This window comes from Macrotis lagotis, chromosome X (assembly GCF_037893015.1).
Source record: "Macrotis lagotis isolate mMagLag1 chromosome X, bilby.v1.9.chrom.fasta, whole genome shotgun sequence".
NCBI lineage: Eukaryota > Metazoa > Chordata > Mammalia > Peramelemorphia > Peramelidae > Macrotis > Macrotis lagotis.
In genome coordinates, this window is record NC_133666.1 from 78,165,878 (window position 1) to 78,184,566 (window position 18,689).

The 18,689-nt window shown below is 40.8% G+C and overlaps 1 protein-coding gene and 1 pseudogene across 1 annotated transcript; both read right to left on the reverse strand.

The window, feature by feature from the left end:
* Positions 1–10,416: 10,416 nt before the first annotated feature.
* Positions 10,417–10,710, reverse strand: LOC141502625 (BBSome-interacting protein 1-like). The gene has a single exon (XM_074207433.1). It carries the CDS (start codon positions 10,687–10,689, stop codon positions 10,477–10,479), a length of 213 nt encoding a protein of 70 aa, XP_074063534.1. The 5' UTR covers positions 10,690–10,710; the 3' UTR covers positions 10,417–10,476.
* Positions 10,711–15,413: 4,703 nt separating this feature from the next.
* On the reverse strand, positions 15,414–16,556 carry LOC141497685 (ADP-ribose pyrophosphatase, mitochondrial pseudogene; annotated as a pseudogene).
* Between the last annotated feature and the right edge of the window lie 2,133 nt (positions 16,557–18,689).

Below are 18,689 nucleotides of genomic sequence, written 5' to 3' on the forward strand. Positions count from 1 at the left end.
ATGGCCATTGGACTGTTAGGTAGATCCTCACATCTCATATCCTCTTCATGGGGATCTCAAATTCCAAACATTCCATGTACACCCTCACTGACATGAACAATTTGTGTCATAGGCAAGGCAAGTGGAACAAAATCCCATCTGTCCATCTGTTTTTTGAACTAAGGCAGTGCTCCTCCCTTTTCGACTCCTATTTCACTATTCAGATTCTCCTCCTACATCAACCTGAACCTCCCAAAATGAGTCTAAATCCCAGAACTACAGCAGACCTACCCCAACATCCTTGCCCCACAGATCTGACAACTCTTGACCTCTCAGTATCTGGACCATATCCTTGCTGTAGTTCACTCTTTGCTGAACCACATCAATCTTGAACTCCCTGGGATTGTCTCCTAAAGAACCGGGAAAATTTTGCAGAATAACATTTGAGGAAGAAACAGATGGCATATATATATATATGTCCTGGCCATTCAAAAAGTCAGGAGAAATGACACTTGAACAGCTAAATAAATCTTTCAATTAGACAAAACTTCCTCTCTCTAAAAAAAACTTCTTTGCTCTGAGAATCCCCCTGCTCTTAGTTTTCTTCTTGCCACCTCTTCACCTCTTTTCCACTGCTTTACAGCTAGGGGATGGGAGGATCAGTCATCTTTGATCAAAGTGGCTTGGAGTCAAGCTGGTAAAATTTATCTGGAAATTGCCACTTTGAAAGGAGATAATTTGTCCTCCCATTCCTTGTTCAGTTTGGACCACATTCTGGGAATTTTTCTATACACAGTTCTTCCTCTTTCCTTCTTATGGTTTTTCTCAAAGAAAAATTGCTATCAAATGCAGGTCAGCTCCTGTGTAATCGAAGGCCCACCCTATTCTGGGAATTCTGCCAACAGAAACCTCTCAAGAGTAAAGTCATGTATTAACAATATAGTCACTATATAGCTATAATATATATTTAGAAATATAAGGTATAAAGTAAAGTTTTAACAGTTATGATTACTAATAAGGACACATTCTTTCATAAACTAGAATATTGGGAAATTAGAATTGCACTGTTGAAAAAAAGAATACCTGAGTCAAAAAATTTAGAGATTTGTCAACTTCTAAGCCTTGAAACACATTTAAGGATATTTTAGTTATGATTTTTGGAATTCATAAGATTATTAACTGTGTTACAAAGAAAATCTTGAAAGGAAAAAAGGATTTTTGGAACCATCTAGTCATAGATCCTTTTTAAGAGTGCATTGCAAAATTCATACCGACTAAAAGAAAGAATAATCAGTAGAAAAATGTTTTAAATCAGCCATCCTGTTTATCAACCTTTGTTTTGTAACTGTGGATTTTTTTCCACCTTTGCATAAAATTAAGAGGAAGTTATATCTACACTTATGAAAAAGTAAATTGTTTGAAGTCATATTGTAATGTTAAAAACCTAAAGATCAAAAAGTATAGCCCACCACAGAAGAGATGGGTGAATAGGCAGGGACAATAAACCCAGTTCCCTTCTCTGGGGTCCCTGTTGATTAAGTATGGGCAAGGTCAACTAGTCCTAGGAAATAAGATAACTTTAGTCATACAATTTCTAGACAGTGAACCTGGCCTGTTGCAGATCTGCAAGTACCTGTCTAATACAGGATTTTGTCTGTATACTAGAACATATTTAAACTGCAGAAGGAGAAAATAAACAAGTCAAGAATGTTACGTGAAATTTCTTATATGTGTTTGAATACAGGCACACTTTTATTTCTTATAGCAACCCATGAGAAAAAAAACAAATGTATCTAGAGTTTGCTATTTGAGGTAAAAGTTTTTATGACTTTGATAAATATTCTAAGGTTTGACTTTAGGTATCGTTGTCTCATGGATCATTAAGTCAGTAATCTACCATTCATAAGAACTTCTACAGGCTAAGGTCACAAGTCACTCAAAGGAAAGGTGGACTTAAATTGTCACAGATGAAGGTGTTCGGAAACAGGCCGAAAAGGAAAACTTTTGATCTCAGTCCAAGATTTATCTCTTCTGGCTCAATTTCCCCATTGTATTCCTTTGAAAAGGAGTGTTTCCCAATTCTTGAACTGTGACTGTATGGCTTATTGTTAACTGTAATACTTATCTAAAGTCAAACAGAGCTAAGGATGTTTGATCTTATTTCATTTGTATTGAGTTACCACAGACTCATTTTTGTTTAAATCATGTCCCAGTTTTTTCTTTCTTTAGCAGAGTTCTATGATCAGAGCAAGTAGTCAATGAAAGACATAGATGCATGTACAATATGCCCTGTTATCATGCAGTGTTCTATATACTAGTAAGGCCATTGCTGACTGGACTGGATAACTACCATATGATATCTACATAGGTATGTTAATTCAACTATCAACTACCAAAATCATGGAATACTATCATGTTAGCCACACTTCCTATTGTTCTTCCTTTTTACTATTGCTATATACATATTATCCACTCCCAATAGATTGGACTCTGGAGAGAGTGTATCATGGAAAAGACCACAAGACTTTACTTTCTCTTTCGAGAGGAAAACACTTGTCTTTGATCACCTCCACTAAGTGACCCCTGGAGCCTCTGTTTTAGCTTGTTGGTCATCTACTTTGTTCTGCAAAATCATTGATACATATGGCTCTTGTGGATATCCTTGGTCATACCCTCCTAGTTACTCCTTACTCTACTTCACCTTCACATCCTCTTTTTCTAGCTGCTAATGATACAATTAATTTTCTTAGCCTGACTTCTTTCTGGTTGTGCCCTGGGGACCCTAACTCTGTTAATATAATCCTCTTGGTAACAAATTGGGACTCAAAGACAATAATAATAAGGTATCTCCCTAGCAAACTCCCTGTGATCCTATGAACAAAGATTTCTCAGGAACTAGCTAAAGCAGGAATCATATTACATGATTCATTCTCTCTTCCTTACCCTGATATCCTCTACCCACCCTCATGTAAGCATACTCAATACCCTTTCTGTTTCCAGGCCTCTTCTTCCATAGGTGCTGCTGTTGGAAATCTCACCTCTTCTCTCTGCACTTATCTCTTCTTCCTTAGAGCAGGATTGATAGGTAGTCCTCTGACACCAACAAATCTGTATACCCATCGTCACCCTGTTGAAAGATGCTCTAGGCCTTTCATAAAATATTGCTCAAAATGAAGGTCTCATATCAAAATTCTAATTTCTCTAGAGCAGGACTATCCAATCTTATTTTTCAAAGCTTTTAATGAAACAATAGACAGACTTACGGGGTGGAGCCAAGATAGCAGCATGAAGCTTACATACTCCCAGAGCTTTTCTCTAAGAAAGATAAATGAAGTCTTTGACATTCACATTACAGATCCCACCAAGAAAAAGAGGAGATTCAAAGAAGTTTTCAACTGTAGACATCGTGGAGGATCTTCAGTGAAGGTCTGATTCTTTAGGGGAAAAGGGGGAGTAAAGTCCAGGAGGGGAAAGCCAGCAGAAGGCTTTTAACAACAGTACAATCCAGGTTCTGACAGTTTAACAACAGCAGAGGTCCTGGCAGCTAGATAGCAAGCCAGCAGGGAGGATCCCAACCCCAAACAAAATTTGAACCCTGGAAACACCGGGGCAAAAGACAGGACTGGGTCAGGAACAAACCACTGCTAAGTCAAACCTGGACATAAAGGAAGAAACAAACCTCTGCAAAGGCAAGGCCTGTATCTCTTTCCCTTAATCCTAATTCCTCATACTGAAAACGACTAATCTGAAAACATGTTTATCAAAAATATGTATGTGCAGTGCTAACCGAGGGAGGGGGATGGGAAGGGAGGGTGGAAGGAAATTTTGCAACTTAAAAATATACATATGCATATGGATGAAAAAAATACAAAAGATTTAAAAAAGGAGTGTGATAAGGCTATTTTCACCTTATTTCTTTAACTCATATGCAGATCACATGAAATGCCAGACTGGATGAATCAAAAGTTGGAATTAATTTTTCAGGACAAATATCAATAATCATCTTAAGTATGCAGATGATACTGCTCTCATGGCAGAAAGTGAAGAAGAATTAAGAAGTCTCTCGGTGAAGGCAAAAGAGGAGAGTACAAAAGCTGGTCTGAAGCTTAATATTTAAAGAAATTCATCCTAAGATCTAGCAACTGACTTTATCACTTCCTGGCAAATAAAGGAAAAAGAAATGGAAGCAATGCCGGATTTTATATTCCTAGGCTCAAAGATCACAGCAACCTTGAAATTAAAAGATACTCTTTGGAAGGAAAGCCATGGCAAGTCTGGATAGCATACTAAAAAGCAGAGATATCACCTTGTCAACAAAGGTACCTTTAGTCAAAGTTAGTTTTTTTCCAGAAGCAACATATGACTGTGAGAGTTGGACTATAAAGGAAAACTTAGTCACTTTTGAATTGTGGTGTTGGAGAAGACTTTTTTTTATTTTTGCAAGGCAATGGGGTTAAGTGATTTGCCCAAGGTCACCTAAGTAAGTATTAAGTATCTGAGGTTGGATTTGACTCCAGGTTTGGTACTCTATCCACTGCAGTATCTAACTGTCCCCTGGAGAAGACTTGAGAGTTCCTTGGACAGCAGAGACATCAAATCAGTAAACACTTAAAGAAATTAATTCAGATTATTAACTGGAAGGTCAAATACTGAAGTTGAAGCTTAAAAATTTTGACCATATAATGAGAAGATGAGATTCATTGGGAAAGACCCTGGTGTTGGGAAAGATTGAAGACAAAAGCAGAAGAGGATGGCAGAGGATGACATGAATACAGAGTGTCATGGAAGAAATGACCATGAGCTTGGATAGACTTCAAGAGGACAGTGCAGGACAATGTGCTGATGTGCTGTGGTTCCGGGAGTCAGGAAGAGTTGGACATGACTGGACGCCCGAATAACAGCAGAATTCCTTGATCCCTTTGATGTACTGCATATAAGTACAGTATTTTGAGGTAGCAATGAAATTTTACACAGAAATATTGACTTTAACAGATATAATCACAAATATGCAAACTCAGAAGCCTGGAAGGCTTTACATGAACTGATGCTGAGCAAGATGAGAAGAACCAGAAGAACATTATACACCCTAACAGCAACATGGGGGTGATGATCAACCTTAATGGACTTGCTCATTCCTTCAGTGCAACAATCAGGCACAATTTTGAGGTACTTTCAATGAAGAATACCATCTGTATCCAGAGCAAGAATTGTGGAGTTTGAACAAAAAACCAGAAACTTTTATCTTCAATTATATAATTTTGCTATCTCTTATACTTTATTTTTCTTCCTAAGGGGCATGATTTCTCTGTCATCACATTCAACTTAGATCAATGTATACTATGGAAACAATGTAAAGACTAACAGAATGCCTTCTGTGGGGGGTGGGTGGGGGAGGGAAGCAAGATTGGGGGAAAATTGTAAAATTCAAAATAAATAAAATATTTCTAAAAAAACAAATATGCAAACTCATTCAGAATGAAGGAGGCATAAATCTTCTACCCCTCTCCACCTCCTCAATCTATGGGGAAGGGAAAGGGATTAGGTTCATAACTTAGCTCAGTTCCTATGAAGCACAGTTCCAGTTCCAAACTCCCAAACCCATCTTGGGCTCAAGTTGCAGGCACCCTGGATTCTCAGGGTTTTCACTCCAGGCTGCCTGGCTGGCTACTCCACTTCACCTCCAATCTTGCCTTCAAACTTGACATGATCACTTTAGGCACCTAAAACTGAGGATAAGCAATAGTGAACAGAAGCAAACAGCCCCATGTCCATTTCCTTGGGGTTTGTGCTTCCCTTGTCATCAAGTCAGTTCTTGGCATCTCCTCTGGGCACAATATCTGGAAGTGGCCAGAAAGAGCTCAGGGGACAAGAAAAAAGTGGCAGAAGAGAGACATAGACGTAATCGAAGCGGACTGCTGCCCCCCATTTGTTATGTTAAACAGAGTGACAAGGTTCAGCCATATCTTTTTCTCATACCCAAGTGACCATTTTTCAGCTAGAGAAGCAGGTTGGGGACAACTCAAAATGCAGCCTTCCTTCCCACTATGCCCTGGTAGAAGGTGCCTTGACAAGTAATTGTAACCCCCTGGCATCCAAGGCCTAAGGAGGAGGTTGAAATCACTGCCCAGGACCTCAGCAAGTTGCTTTATCAGTAAAGAGTGTTGGCTTTCAGTTCCACCCTGGCCCAAAACTTTTCTTTTAGAGTTGGAGCTCCCACCCCCAAAGAAAAACCTTTCTTGGACATGTTATCTGCACTTGACCACCTAACTGCATGGGATTTCAATACAAGGTACTTTGAGAGGGAGGAAGGTGTCAAGAAAGTCTATCAGGTAGGAAATGATGCTAAGCTACATCTTGAAGGGGAGATAGAAGGGAGGGTTTCCCAGGCATGGTACACAGCCAGTGCAAAGGCTTTGGGGATGGGAAATGGAAGGAGTAGAGAGGAGGCAAGTTTGGTTAGACTTGGATGTTCAACAAGCAATGATGAGGCAACTGCTATGTGCCAGAAACTGTCTGGGGATACATAGAAAAGCAAAACACAGCCCCTGCCCTCAAAGAACTCTCATTCTATTGTTGTTATTGTTTTTATTTCTTCTCTTCCTCCCCCAAGGGGAAGACCAAAACCAATGCTACAAGTATATAGAATCAAGAGAAACAAATTTTCAGATTGACCATGTGAGAGGGGGAGGAGGAAGGAGCAAGCAACTATTAAACTCCTATGATATGCCAGGCTGGAGAAGGAGATGGCAAATCACTCCAGTGTCTTTGAGAAGAAAACCTCAAATGGGGTCACAAAGAGTCAGACATGACTGAAATGACTGAACAACACAGGGGCCTACTATGTGCCAGTCACTGTGTTAAGTTAAATGCTTTATAATTATGAGTTCACTATGAAACAATATGCAAACAACTAGGCACATACTACAAAGAAGATGGCAGGTAATGTCAGAGGTGATGCACTAATTGAGGAGTGGAACTGGCTACATGGTTAAGGCCTTTTGAAGAAGCTGATATTTCATCTGAATTTTGAAGGAACCCAAGGAAACCACCAGTAGAGTTTATATATGAATTTAGAGGCCATAGGGAGCCTTTAGAATTGATTAAGTGGGAGAGTACCATGGTCATACCTACATTTAAGGAAGATCACTTTTTCAGTTGACTGGACTGGCATGGGGAGAAATGAGAGAGGAAGACCAATGAGGAAACTATTGGAATAATCTAGTGAAGAGATGATGAGGGCCTGAACTTAGGTGGGAGTTGGATGAGCGGAGAGAAGGGATCAGGTATGGGAGATGTCTTGAATATAGAAAAAAGCAGGAACTGGCAACTGATTGGCTTTGTGAGGTGAGGGAAACTGAGTAGTCCAGGATAATGCTGAGATTATGAACCTGAGACCCTGGAAGGGCAGTGATGCCTTTGAAAGAAATAATGGACACGGACAGAGGGAAATAAGGTTTGAAGGGGAAAGATCATAAGTTTAGTTTTGTCTTTGTTGTGAACATATAGTTTGGTATATTCAATAGTGGATCAGTGATGTAGAGACTGGATATATAGAACTGGGAGTCATCTGCAAAGAACTGATAGTTCAGCCCTTGGTTGGTGAGAAGGTTACTAAGAGAAGAGAAGAAGGCCTGGGAAAAGAAGCCTGGGGTACATTCACAATTAGTAGAATGAAGTGAAACCACTTCACTTTACTGAGGAATGGTCAGAGAGGTAGGAGGAGAACCAGGAGAGACTTAGGCATGTTTGGATAGTATTTGATAAAGATTGAAGATGGGGGAGAGAGAGAAGAGAGGAGAGGAGACATTGAGAGTTAGGGAAAGAAGAGATGATTAAAATTGAAATGTAGAACAGACAGGAAGGAATGAGATCATGGACACACGTAGAGAGAAGGTTTAGCCTTGGCAAGGAGAATGAGGGAAAGTAGGAGGCAGAGGGAAGGGATATCAAAATATTCTGAGATAAAGAAGAGGGTCCACCCTTCTAATGGCTTCAATTTTCCTCATTAGTCAAGGTCCTTATATTAGTTGTAAGGGGGAGGGTTGAGGAAGGAAGAGAAAGTTTTGAAGTATCCCTGGGAGTGAGATAGGGAATGAATGAGGGGGGATTAAGAGGAGTAGGATTATCAAGGGGGGGCAGGTGGGGGGATTGTTAGTAAAGATTTCAGGCAGAAGTTATGACTGAATTGTGAGACTTTCTTTCTCCAGCTCCCTTCAACATCTTGTGAGTTGGAAGGCAGGAAGCCAATGGATGGTGGAAGTCTTCCAGGACTGAAGTTTTACTGGAGAAGAGGTTTATGATTGTGCAAGAGGACAAAGAATTTGAGAGCAAATGACAGAGTTAAAATGATCATTTGGGAGGTTGAGAATGGAGAGGAAGAAGAGTGAAAGTTGGGGAAGGGATGGGGGTTGGGGTAATGGCCTCAGTATGCTGAAGGATGGCGGGCTTGCAGGAGGCCTTTTTTTCTGAGAGAAATGAATGAAGAATAGGGAGAGGTGGAATACTATGGGGTTAGGGTTAGGTTGGGAAATGTCATAATTTCAAACGTTCTCTCTTCTTGCCTTTTCTTTTTTCAGCACTGAAATTTTTTTGGGGAAGGGCAGATCATGGGAATACAAAAGGTTGAGGAATTGGTGAAGTAGAGTTAGGGTCAGGGAGAGCATCAGTGTTAATAAAACTGAAGTCTTTGGTGTATGAGAGTGGACATGTTGCAGAGGAAAAGAACATGGCAGGCCTCTGGAGAAAGAAGGAGGTATGATCTATTGGTGAGTTACAACGATCAGTGGAGTTTGGAATGAGTAGACAAATGTGGGTATACTTTAAGGGAGGAGAGATTGCAGAGCAACAGAGGGAGCCTGGAAGCAACAAGAAATTATTCTGACTCCTTTCAAGGACCAGAGCATTCTTGCATTCTGTCTCTGAAAGCAGAGCAAGTTATATTGTTCCAAACTGTGAATTCCTGAGCTGGGCCCATGTGACCTACAATTCTTGGAGGAAGAGTGGCACCCGCTGGTTGATTTGTTAACTGCTGCTGTGCTATTGTGGACATCCACTTAGACCTGAACAAAAACGACTCTCTTTCTACAACGCACCTGACAAGTTATTCACTCTCTGCTTGAGGGAAGCTCATTAATCCTCAAGAGTGGCCCACCTCATGTTGGAACAGCTCTGTGGATAATAAGGTTATGCTGACCTCCAAAGAGATCAAAGAAGGAGGAAGAGGAGGCACATGTACAAAAAGACTCAGAACAGCTTTTTTTTTTTTTAGGTTGTTTTGCAAGGCAAATGGGGTTAAGTGGCTTGCTCAAGGCCACACAGCTAGGTAATTATTAAGTGTCTGAGGTCGGATTTGAACTCAGGTACTCCTGACTCCAGGGCCGGTGCTCTATCCACTGCGCCACCTAGCCACCCCAGAAGAGCTCTTTTTTTGTGGTGCACAAGAATTAGAAATTGAGGGGTTGCCTAGCCTTTGGGGAATGGCTGAACAAATGGTGGTAGATGGTATTTGAATGTATTGTACCAGAAAAAATTACTAAATGGATTGTCTTACAGAAACCTCAGGTATCGTTGACTCCAAATTCAGCACATTATCCACCTTTTCATCTTATGGTGCAGAAGTGATACACTGAGTGTGTATGTTAATCCCTTTTTGAACCAATTCTGATGAAAGTAAGATGCAGGTGGTTCTTACCTTTGTCCTTCTTCCCCTCTCTTGTAATAGGTCCTTTACACTTCTTCATGCAATGTAATTTACCCCATTCAACCTCCCCCCTTTCTCTTGTCTCTTTACTGAAACATATATATATATATATATATATTAAATCATTCCATTAAAGTTATGAACATACCATGAATGTATATACTTTCAATCTGGGTATATGCCCTCTAATAGAATTGTAATTCTCAAGAGTTATGAGAATCTTCCTCCCAGGTGGCGATGTAATCAGTTTAGTCTTATTGGATAACAGTTTTTTTCCCCCGTTTATCTTTTTATGATTCTCTTGAGTCTCTTGTTTGGAGATTAAATTTTCTGTTCAGTTCTGGTCTTTTCATCAGGAAAGATTGAAAGTCACCTATTTTGTTAAATGTCCATCTTTCCCCTGAAATGGAAGGCTCAATTTTTTTTTTTTAAGGCCAATGTGTAGAACTTTAATGAAGTTACATATTTTATGGGTTGGTTCTTGAATCTCTAAAATTGATAAAAGTAGAAATGATGCATAACATCTAGACAAAAATAGTAGTCTTGTAGTAGAACTTAGAATTCCAACAATCACTAAACAGAGTACCAAAGATTAAAATAAATTGTGGCTAAAGTTGGAACATAGTCCATAATAGGAATTATAAAAGCTTAAATTTATTTTGTTCTTTTGATGACTTATATTTGTCCCCTTATTTTAAATGAATTTTAACTTTAATAAAAATAAAAAATTTAGCAAACAAATGTGAATTACTTTGAAAAACTATCAACAAGTAAAAGTTACAAAATTGATGAATGAATCACTCCTTGGTTTGGTGCTGTTCCTTTTCTGTCATTTCCTGTTGGTGAATAGTTTCTTGTGCTGTTTGCTGCATTTTCTCTAATTTTTCAAGAGTCAGAGATTTTAGTGGCAGAAGTTTGGGTTTGCATAGCACCACTGTGGCCACATCTTCTACAGACAACTGCCCTTGTTTGGGAAGGACTTCCCGGAACATTGATTTCACTTCAGCCATATCAGAACTGCTGTATGTTGCACTTTTTATTTTCCCCTAATTGTGCAGAAAGTAAGAACCGGAGATATCTGGCAGCTCTCCAGAGCTGGATAGTGGGTGTAGTGTGGACTTAGAAGTGCAAAGAGGTTGATCTGCAGTTTTGTACTAGGAAATGGAAGAATTGCCCATTCAACAGATCCAGTGCATATCTGGCTTGAGGTTATGTGCTGGGGCTCGGGTCAGGCTCGGCTCGGGTTGCCCCCCGGTGGGGGGGGGGGCGAAGGCTCAGTTTTGCTGGATAGTGGATTCTTCTTTGTAATCCAAGTTCCCTTTCTCTCTGTAGTATCATATTCTAGGTCCTTTGATCCCTTAATGTTGATGCAGCCATGTCCTGTGTAATCCTGATTGTGGCTTTTTGGTATTTGAATTGTTTCTTTCTGGCTGCTTGCAGGATTTTCATCTTGATCTGATAGTTCTGGAGTTTGGCCACAATATTCCTTAGTGTTTTCATTTTAGGATCCCTTTCAGGAGGGGATCAATGTATTCTTTCAATGACTATTTTGCCTTCTGGTTCCAGGATATTAGGGCAGTTCTCTTCACGATTTCCAGAAGTATGGAGTCCAGGCATGATTCTTAAATCATCTCTCCTAGATTTATTTTCCAGGTCAGTTGTTTTACCATTAAGGTATTTTACATTTTCTTCTATTTTTTGTTTTTTAAATTTTGTTTAATAGATTCTTGGCGTCTCATGAAGTCATTAGTTTCTACACAGATTCCAATCTTTTTTTTTAGAGAAGAATTTTCTTCATTTACCTTTTGCATCTCCTTTTCCAATTGGTCAATTCTATTTTTGAAGGAGCTATATTTTTCCATTTACCTAATTGTGTTTTTAAGGGAATCATTTTCTTTTTTGCATTCGACCAATTGTATTTTTAAAGGATTTGTTTTCTTTTGTCTTTTTTTTGTTGTAAGATGTTAATTTTCTCTTGCATTTCTTTGTCCAATTTTTCCTTTTGATTTAAAATTTTATTTACATAAGGAAATGAGGTTAAGTGACTTGGATTATTAAGTATCTGAGGCTGGATTTGAAATCAGGTCCTCCTGATTCCAGGGTCAGTGCTCTGTCCACTTCCATTTGATTTTTAAGCTCCTTTCTGATCTCTTCTAAGAAGCCTTTCTGGGCTGGAGACCAATTCATATTCTCTGAAACTTCATTCTTCAAGGTAACATTCAATAGACTTTGCTTTGTGTTGACCTTGCTTTGTTTTGGGATGTTAGCTTTGGGGGGGGGGCACTTGTGTGAGATCTCTAGAGGCCTGGCTCACTGGGGTTAGGAATTCCTGGGGGCTACCCTGTGAACTCACCGGGAAGGAACCAGAAACTTTTTCTGGATTGTTGTGTTGGAGGTGTCAAGCCGCCCATTTTCCTGGGCTTGGGGCTGGATCTGTGTCAGTGGTTCTCAATGGGTAATCAGCATAGAGGAAAATTTGCTGCCTTGGGACAAGGTGCAAACACTTGAGGCTGTTTCTGTATTTATACTGGAGTACTGGAGAAAGTCAGGCTCTGCCATAGGAACAACGGGGGCTTCAGCTGGAAACTTGTGGGCTCCTGGCAGGATGGGTGTCTGGACTGCTGTGCTGGAACTCTTCCATCCACCCTGCCACTGCTGCTGCCACTTCAGTTCTCAGGTAATTTCCCTGGGCTTGGCCTCTGCTCTATGCCCCTCCCCCAGACCTTGCCTCTGATCTTCTGTGAGTTCTGTCAATCCATGAAAACAGTGTCTGGATTCTCTCTGCCATCTTGGCCAGAAGTCCTCCAGTTTCTATTCCTGATGAAGAAAAGAGTAAAAATCCCAAAGAAATAAAGACCTATGTAGCAGTTTATTTGAACACTTGTCTACCATGTGCTATAAATCAAAAGTTTCAAAAAGTTTGCTTCCTACTTTCTTTTTTTTAAATTAATTTTTATTAAAGGTATTATTTGAGTTTTACAATTTTCCCCCCAATCTTACTTCCCCCCCCCACAGAAAGCAATCTGTCAGACTTTACCCTGTTTCCATGTTGTACCTTGATCCAAATTGGGTGTGATGAGAGAGAAATCATATCCTTAGAGAAGAGACAAGAATTCTAAGAGGTAACAAGATCAGACAATAAGATATCTGTTTTTTTGAAATTAAAGGGAATAGTCCTTGAACTTTGTTCAAACTCCACAGCTCCTTAACTGGATACAGATGGTACTCTCCTTTGTAGTGCTTTCTACTTTCAATGTGCTTACAATCTACTGGGAGGCTTCAGCAGGTCAACAAGGAAGTCCAATCCATGAGACTAGGGGAAAATGAAAAGGAGAAACCCAAAGTGAATTAGGAAAATTTGAGGATGGAGAGAAGCCTTCTAGCTGAGGGGACCAGGGAAGGTTCCTGGGCAGAGGAAGATGCTGAGTTGTGCCCTGATGGTGGAGATAAAGAAGGAGCAACAGCTCCAGTGGCTATCACAGCCATCACTGCCATTTACCAAGCATTTTCAGATTTACCAGGACTTCATCTACATTATTTCAGTGACTCTTCGCAGGAAAAACTCTGATAGGGTTTACTCCTCCTAAATCCACTATTAGACCACAATTTCTTATATCTTACCTTAGCCCTCCAACTCATTAGTCCTTTCCTTATGCCACTGTCTCTGTTCTGCCTTGCCTTGCTTCTCTTTCCAATCTCAACCCCATAGTTAACTAATACAACTTCATTCATATTCTCTTTTCAAATTCCTGACCTTCTTGTCCCACCATTGTTCAGTCCAGAATTACTTATTCTCTTCATCCACCATATCAGCTTCTGAATGCAACCAGTGGAAGTTATAGAAGTTGTTGACTGGGATCTCTCAAAATTCATGATAGCCAAATTCAGTGGAACAGTTACTGTCCTTTTATTCCTCCCTAATTTCTGGTCTCTCTCATCCTCACAGAAATCATTCCAAGCATCTTCTCTCTTGAAGCACTCCATGCCTCATTCCCACAGCTGAGGACCTCACCTTTTACTTTACTGGAATAACTGAGGCTCCCTCTTCTTCCCTTCTCTTCACTTCAAAAGCCCATATGCTCTTTTCTCCCAGTTTCTGGGATTGAGGTGGCCAAGGCCAATTGACACATAGCCCCTTGATCCCATCCCCCTGATTTGCTTTTATTCTCTTTCCATGTCTGCTCAGATATGCACTTGGGGCAAAGACTAGGTCTGGCCTTTGTTTTAGCACCCTGTTCAAATGGAAGCTCCCTGAGAACAGGCACTGCTACCTCCCTAGCCAGCTCAGAGCAGGCACTCACCAATGCTTGTTGATGGCTTGATAATATCTTTATTTTACAGATGAGTGAACTGAATCTAGTGAGATTAAGTTCATAATCACATAAATCAATCTACTGGGACTCTTTGTTGCAGAAAGTATTTCCTCAAAATCCAATGCTTTTTCCATGACCTATCAGAAAACTGATACCAGTGACAATACCAAGAGGGACAGAGAAGGATGGAATTTAACTCATCTTTGCCTAACTTGAAGGGTGGATAGGCTCTGGGTTTAGAATCAGGAAGACTCATCTTCCTGAGTTCAAATCTGGACTCAAATACTTCCTTGCTGTGTGACCCTGTATTACTGTGGCCTCAGTTTCCTCATCTGTAAAAGAAACTGGACAAGTAAATGGCAAGCCACTCCAGTATCTTTTCCAAGAAAACCTGAAATAGGATCAGGAAGAGTTGGACATGACTGATGGCTAAAAACCAAAGCATATTCTTTTCACTTTTGAAAATTTGTTTTTTTTTTGTTTTTTTCTTTCTCATTGTTTTCCCCTTTTGTTCAGCTTCTTTGATAGTGACTAATATGGAAAGATGTGTAGCATGATTGTGTAGGTATACACTGGATCGGTTTACTTTCTATCTTAGGGCAAGGGGAGGGAGAAAACTTTACAAAAATGAATGCTGAAAGCTAAATTTATGTATAAATAAATGTTATCCTGAAGCCAGAGGGGAGTAGAACTGAATGTAGGGTTGGATGAAAATCATTTTGGACAGCCAACTTCATCTCAGAAGGGCTCACCTCTTAATCATCAGAGTGCAACTGAGGCCCTCTAGTACTCAAAGTATGTACCACATGTTATTTTATTTTATTTTTTTAAATTATTCAATTCCTAGACAAGTTTTTATTGAGAAGAATTTTCTAAAATGGAAACAATATGAGCTCTGGTTCTCACCATTCATGAAATTTTTTTTTCATAAAATTGATCCTATTAAAATCAAGAATGCCAAGAAAGGTTCAGTTCTTAAAAGCAACTTCCACAAGGACACCCAAAGCTAAAGCTGAAGTAGGTGATACAAACGGAATTGGGCTTTAGAGACTCTCCAATGATATCGCTCCTTCTGGAGCTCAAGGTGTCCTAAAAGAGGCAGCCCCACTCCAAGCTTTGAGTGCAGAGGAATGGTGAGAAAGAACCAATCAACCCAGCTGGGAACAAAGTGGAGAAGACGGTCATCAGGCACATGTCATTATCAGTCATTTCTTTATTTAGTTCTGCAATTCTTCAAAAGCAGCACTAATTTAATTTGGTTTAAGCAATGTCTAAATATAACAAAGTACAGAGGCCAACTTTTATATTCCTCTTCTAGCTAGAAAGCTTTTCTTCACTTTAAGCATTCCACTCGATTTTCTATCATACTCATGACGCAAAAATATTCAAATACAATTTCAGAGAATAAAACAACCATCAAAATAAGTGACCTTCCCTTTCTAATGTTTGTTCTGTGCCCTCCACAACTGTTCATTTGAAGACCTGAAATGCATGTGGTTCTGATGCTCTCATCATCTGTGGCAGCCGGGAACTGAGTCCTCACTCCAATGAGCTCCTTGCTTCTCAGCCACAAGTTTGATGAATTGGGAATGACTGGCATAAAGCTTGAGCTTGTCACTGATGTCCACCCATCTCACTTTCCCAGCATCATCTCCTGCTTCCAGAGTCAGATTATCCATTGTCTCACCTGTTTCATCATGGTAGTTCACAGCTTCTGTCTCCATCCATGCATTATCAGTGTTTCGAGGATCATCCACATATCCCTTATATACTACTAAATGTTCTTGGCTGAAAAGCTTGTGTAACTGCTCCTCCATCTCTTGCTTCTCAGCACTAGATTTCTGTAAGGAGTTCATAGCTTCTTCACCAAACTCTCGTTTCAAAGTCGCACTTATTTTCTCTCCTGGATCCACCATCCCCCCTGGGATTGCCCATTCTCCACAGTCTTTCCTTTTGATTGCTACAAACTGTAAGATATTTTTCCCAGAATGAGGGTGAATGACTTTATTTCCACTGCTATCCCTTTTCCACCTAGTAATGATGGGATCTGCAGCATGGTTTGGGCCCCAATGCCCCCAAAGTCCTCTCCCAATCAGTCCTGTTCGACCTGCTGGATTTCTAGGTCATCCATTTTCAATCTCATACAAGCCATTCTGGCTCTTTCATTCGACATGTCCATCTTTTTCATTGAATTTTGGAGAAAAATTTCTTTCACTGATCTGTGGATCTGCCCACATGGGTCCAGCCAAGACAGAGACTGCAGTGTATTCCACAGGATTATACTCCTGCCACTCAACAAGCCAGCCTACCTTCTCATTGGGTACCTGACTACGTTCAACCTTGGAACCTGGATATGGTGATGTCCGAGCCTTGTTGTGGGAATTTTCATCGGTACCCTTTGAACCTGACATAATGACTGGGCTTAGATGAAGCAAATGTGATGAAAAGGAACAACTGGAGGGTGGCCCTGGGGCCGGAAGCCACGGGGCGCGGGCGGGCAGCCCCCACAGGCTCGCGCGGAGACACACGGAAGCTAGGGCCTGGGCCAGGCCGCGCGCAGCCATCAGCGTCCCGGAGGCGCATCGGGAAGTTGGGCCACTGGGGCCGCGGGATCGGGCTGCAGGCGGCGGCGGGCGGCGCTAGGACCGGCTCCGGGGGGCGCTGCTCGGGCGGCCCAGCCTTGCTGCCGGGGAAGCGCCGGCCTGACCCCCGACCCGGGCCCCGGAGCGTCATGCACATATTTTAATTCATTAATTTACAAGGTGACACTTGATCTTCCTGTGATCACTTTAATCTCTCTATTAAATTACTATAATCAGTTTCTATGCCATTTCTGCCATGTGTAACTCATTTGTCACTTGTAATAACTTATTTTAATAAGAAGTCATGTTGCAGTGGTTTTAATTTCCTAAAATAGTTTTCTTATTGCTCTTGTTCATTATGGAATTTGAATGCCTCAGATTGATCAGGCCTTTATCATTCCTTATTTTGACCAAAACTATAAGTTAATACACACCAAGGCCTTTCAAAGTCCTAGGTCCAAGGTCTGCTAAGTTTGACCTCTGACCCCAGTTGATTAACATTAAAATACAGTGACTGGATACTTGGAGATGATTTCTTTGGCCAGGGCAGTCAAGGTACCAATTCACTTCAGATATAAGTGGTCTTTAGTTCAGATTTCAGCTGCTGCAGAATGGAGCAGGGGCTATTCAAAAATTGAGAAAATCAGACTTAGCTAGTGGTAGTCTTTGTGCAATGACCAATGAATAGAATGCTATTTTTCTTGACATTCTAACTAAAAATGACCCTAGGAGCTAAAAGACCTTTGCAGGTAAATGGAAAGATGCTTTCTCAAGAAGGCAGGAGCAAGTTCTAAGGTTCTAATCAGCCAAGCCACCAGTCTGTACCACCATTCTAGGCACTATGGAAACAAAAGCAAAAATGAGACAGTATCTGCCTCCAAGGAGCATGTGTTATGTTAGAAAAAGACATATATGAAACATATGAACATACCCAAAATAACTTCAAAGCTTTTGGGGGGCATGTTCTGGTTTTAGAAGCACTAGCTATTGGGAGGATCAAGAAAGGTCTCATGTAGGAAATAGCACTTGAAATGAGGGTCCAAGAAGCAGTGGGTAATGAGAAAGAGCATTCTAGGCGTAGAGAACAGCCAGTACAAAGGGGATGGCCATTTATTCCTGAAGAAAAATAAGGCCTATTATTTGGTTGGAATGAAGCTTGCCTGAAGGGGAGTCATATGGATTTAGTTTGGAAAGGTGGGATTGGAACAACATTGGGAATCATTTTAACAAACAAGAGGAATCCTGGCAGTCAGAGGGAACCACTGAAGTTTATTGAGTAGGGAAATGACAGGGTCAGACTTGTGCTTTAAGGAAGATAATTTGATTTTTGAAATGGAGGATGACCTGATTGTGGGGTGGTGGTGGAAGGAGGCAAATGCAATGCCTATTCTAGGCTTGATCTTGGTGACCTCATGTCCTGTGGGTTCCTTTATCATCTCTGGTAGATCTCTATGTCCAGAACTAGCTTTCCACCAAGTTCCTATCCCACATTACCATTTGTTTTGTTTTGACTTTCAAACCACTTGACTTCAAAAATTGTCAGACTTCACCCCTAGTTTCCTACAAAAGTTCCCCATTCTGGTGGGACCAGTCTCTGATCACTCATTTTGCTCTCCCACTCCTGAACCTTTGCTAATTCCCTTTCCTCCCTGCCCACCCAGCCAGGTTCTACCTATACTTTCAGGCTCAGACTAAGGTCCTTCTCTCTTTTGTATATGCCTGCCATTATTTGGTGACTAATTATCTACTGCTATAGAATCTCAATATCTCCCTCCTAGAATTATCACAGGGGGACTGGAAAGAGGAGGAAGAGGAGGAGGAGGAGCAGGGAGAGCAGGGGGAAGAGACAGCTGGAGAAGAGTGTTTGAAAACCATGGTTTCTCTGTTTCTGAGATGGTATCTGGGAATGAGGAAGCTGAGAAGCATTGAAAACTGGGAAGGCTGGGATGGAATTTTTCACTCCTTTTTCTTTCTCCCCAAGCACTATGGACTAGAGCTAGAATGTCCTTGAATAGAGGATAAGAGGATGGTAGTCATGGAAACAAGTGCTTGCTTCCCCCCCCCCCCATCTCCTCTTAGTGTTTATGGTGTTGGGGAATGGGGGTGGAGGAACAG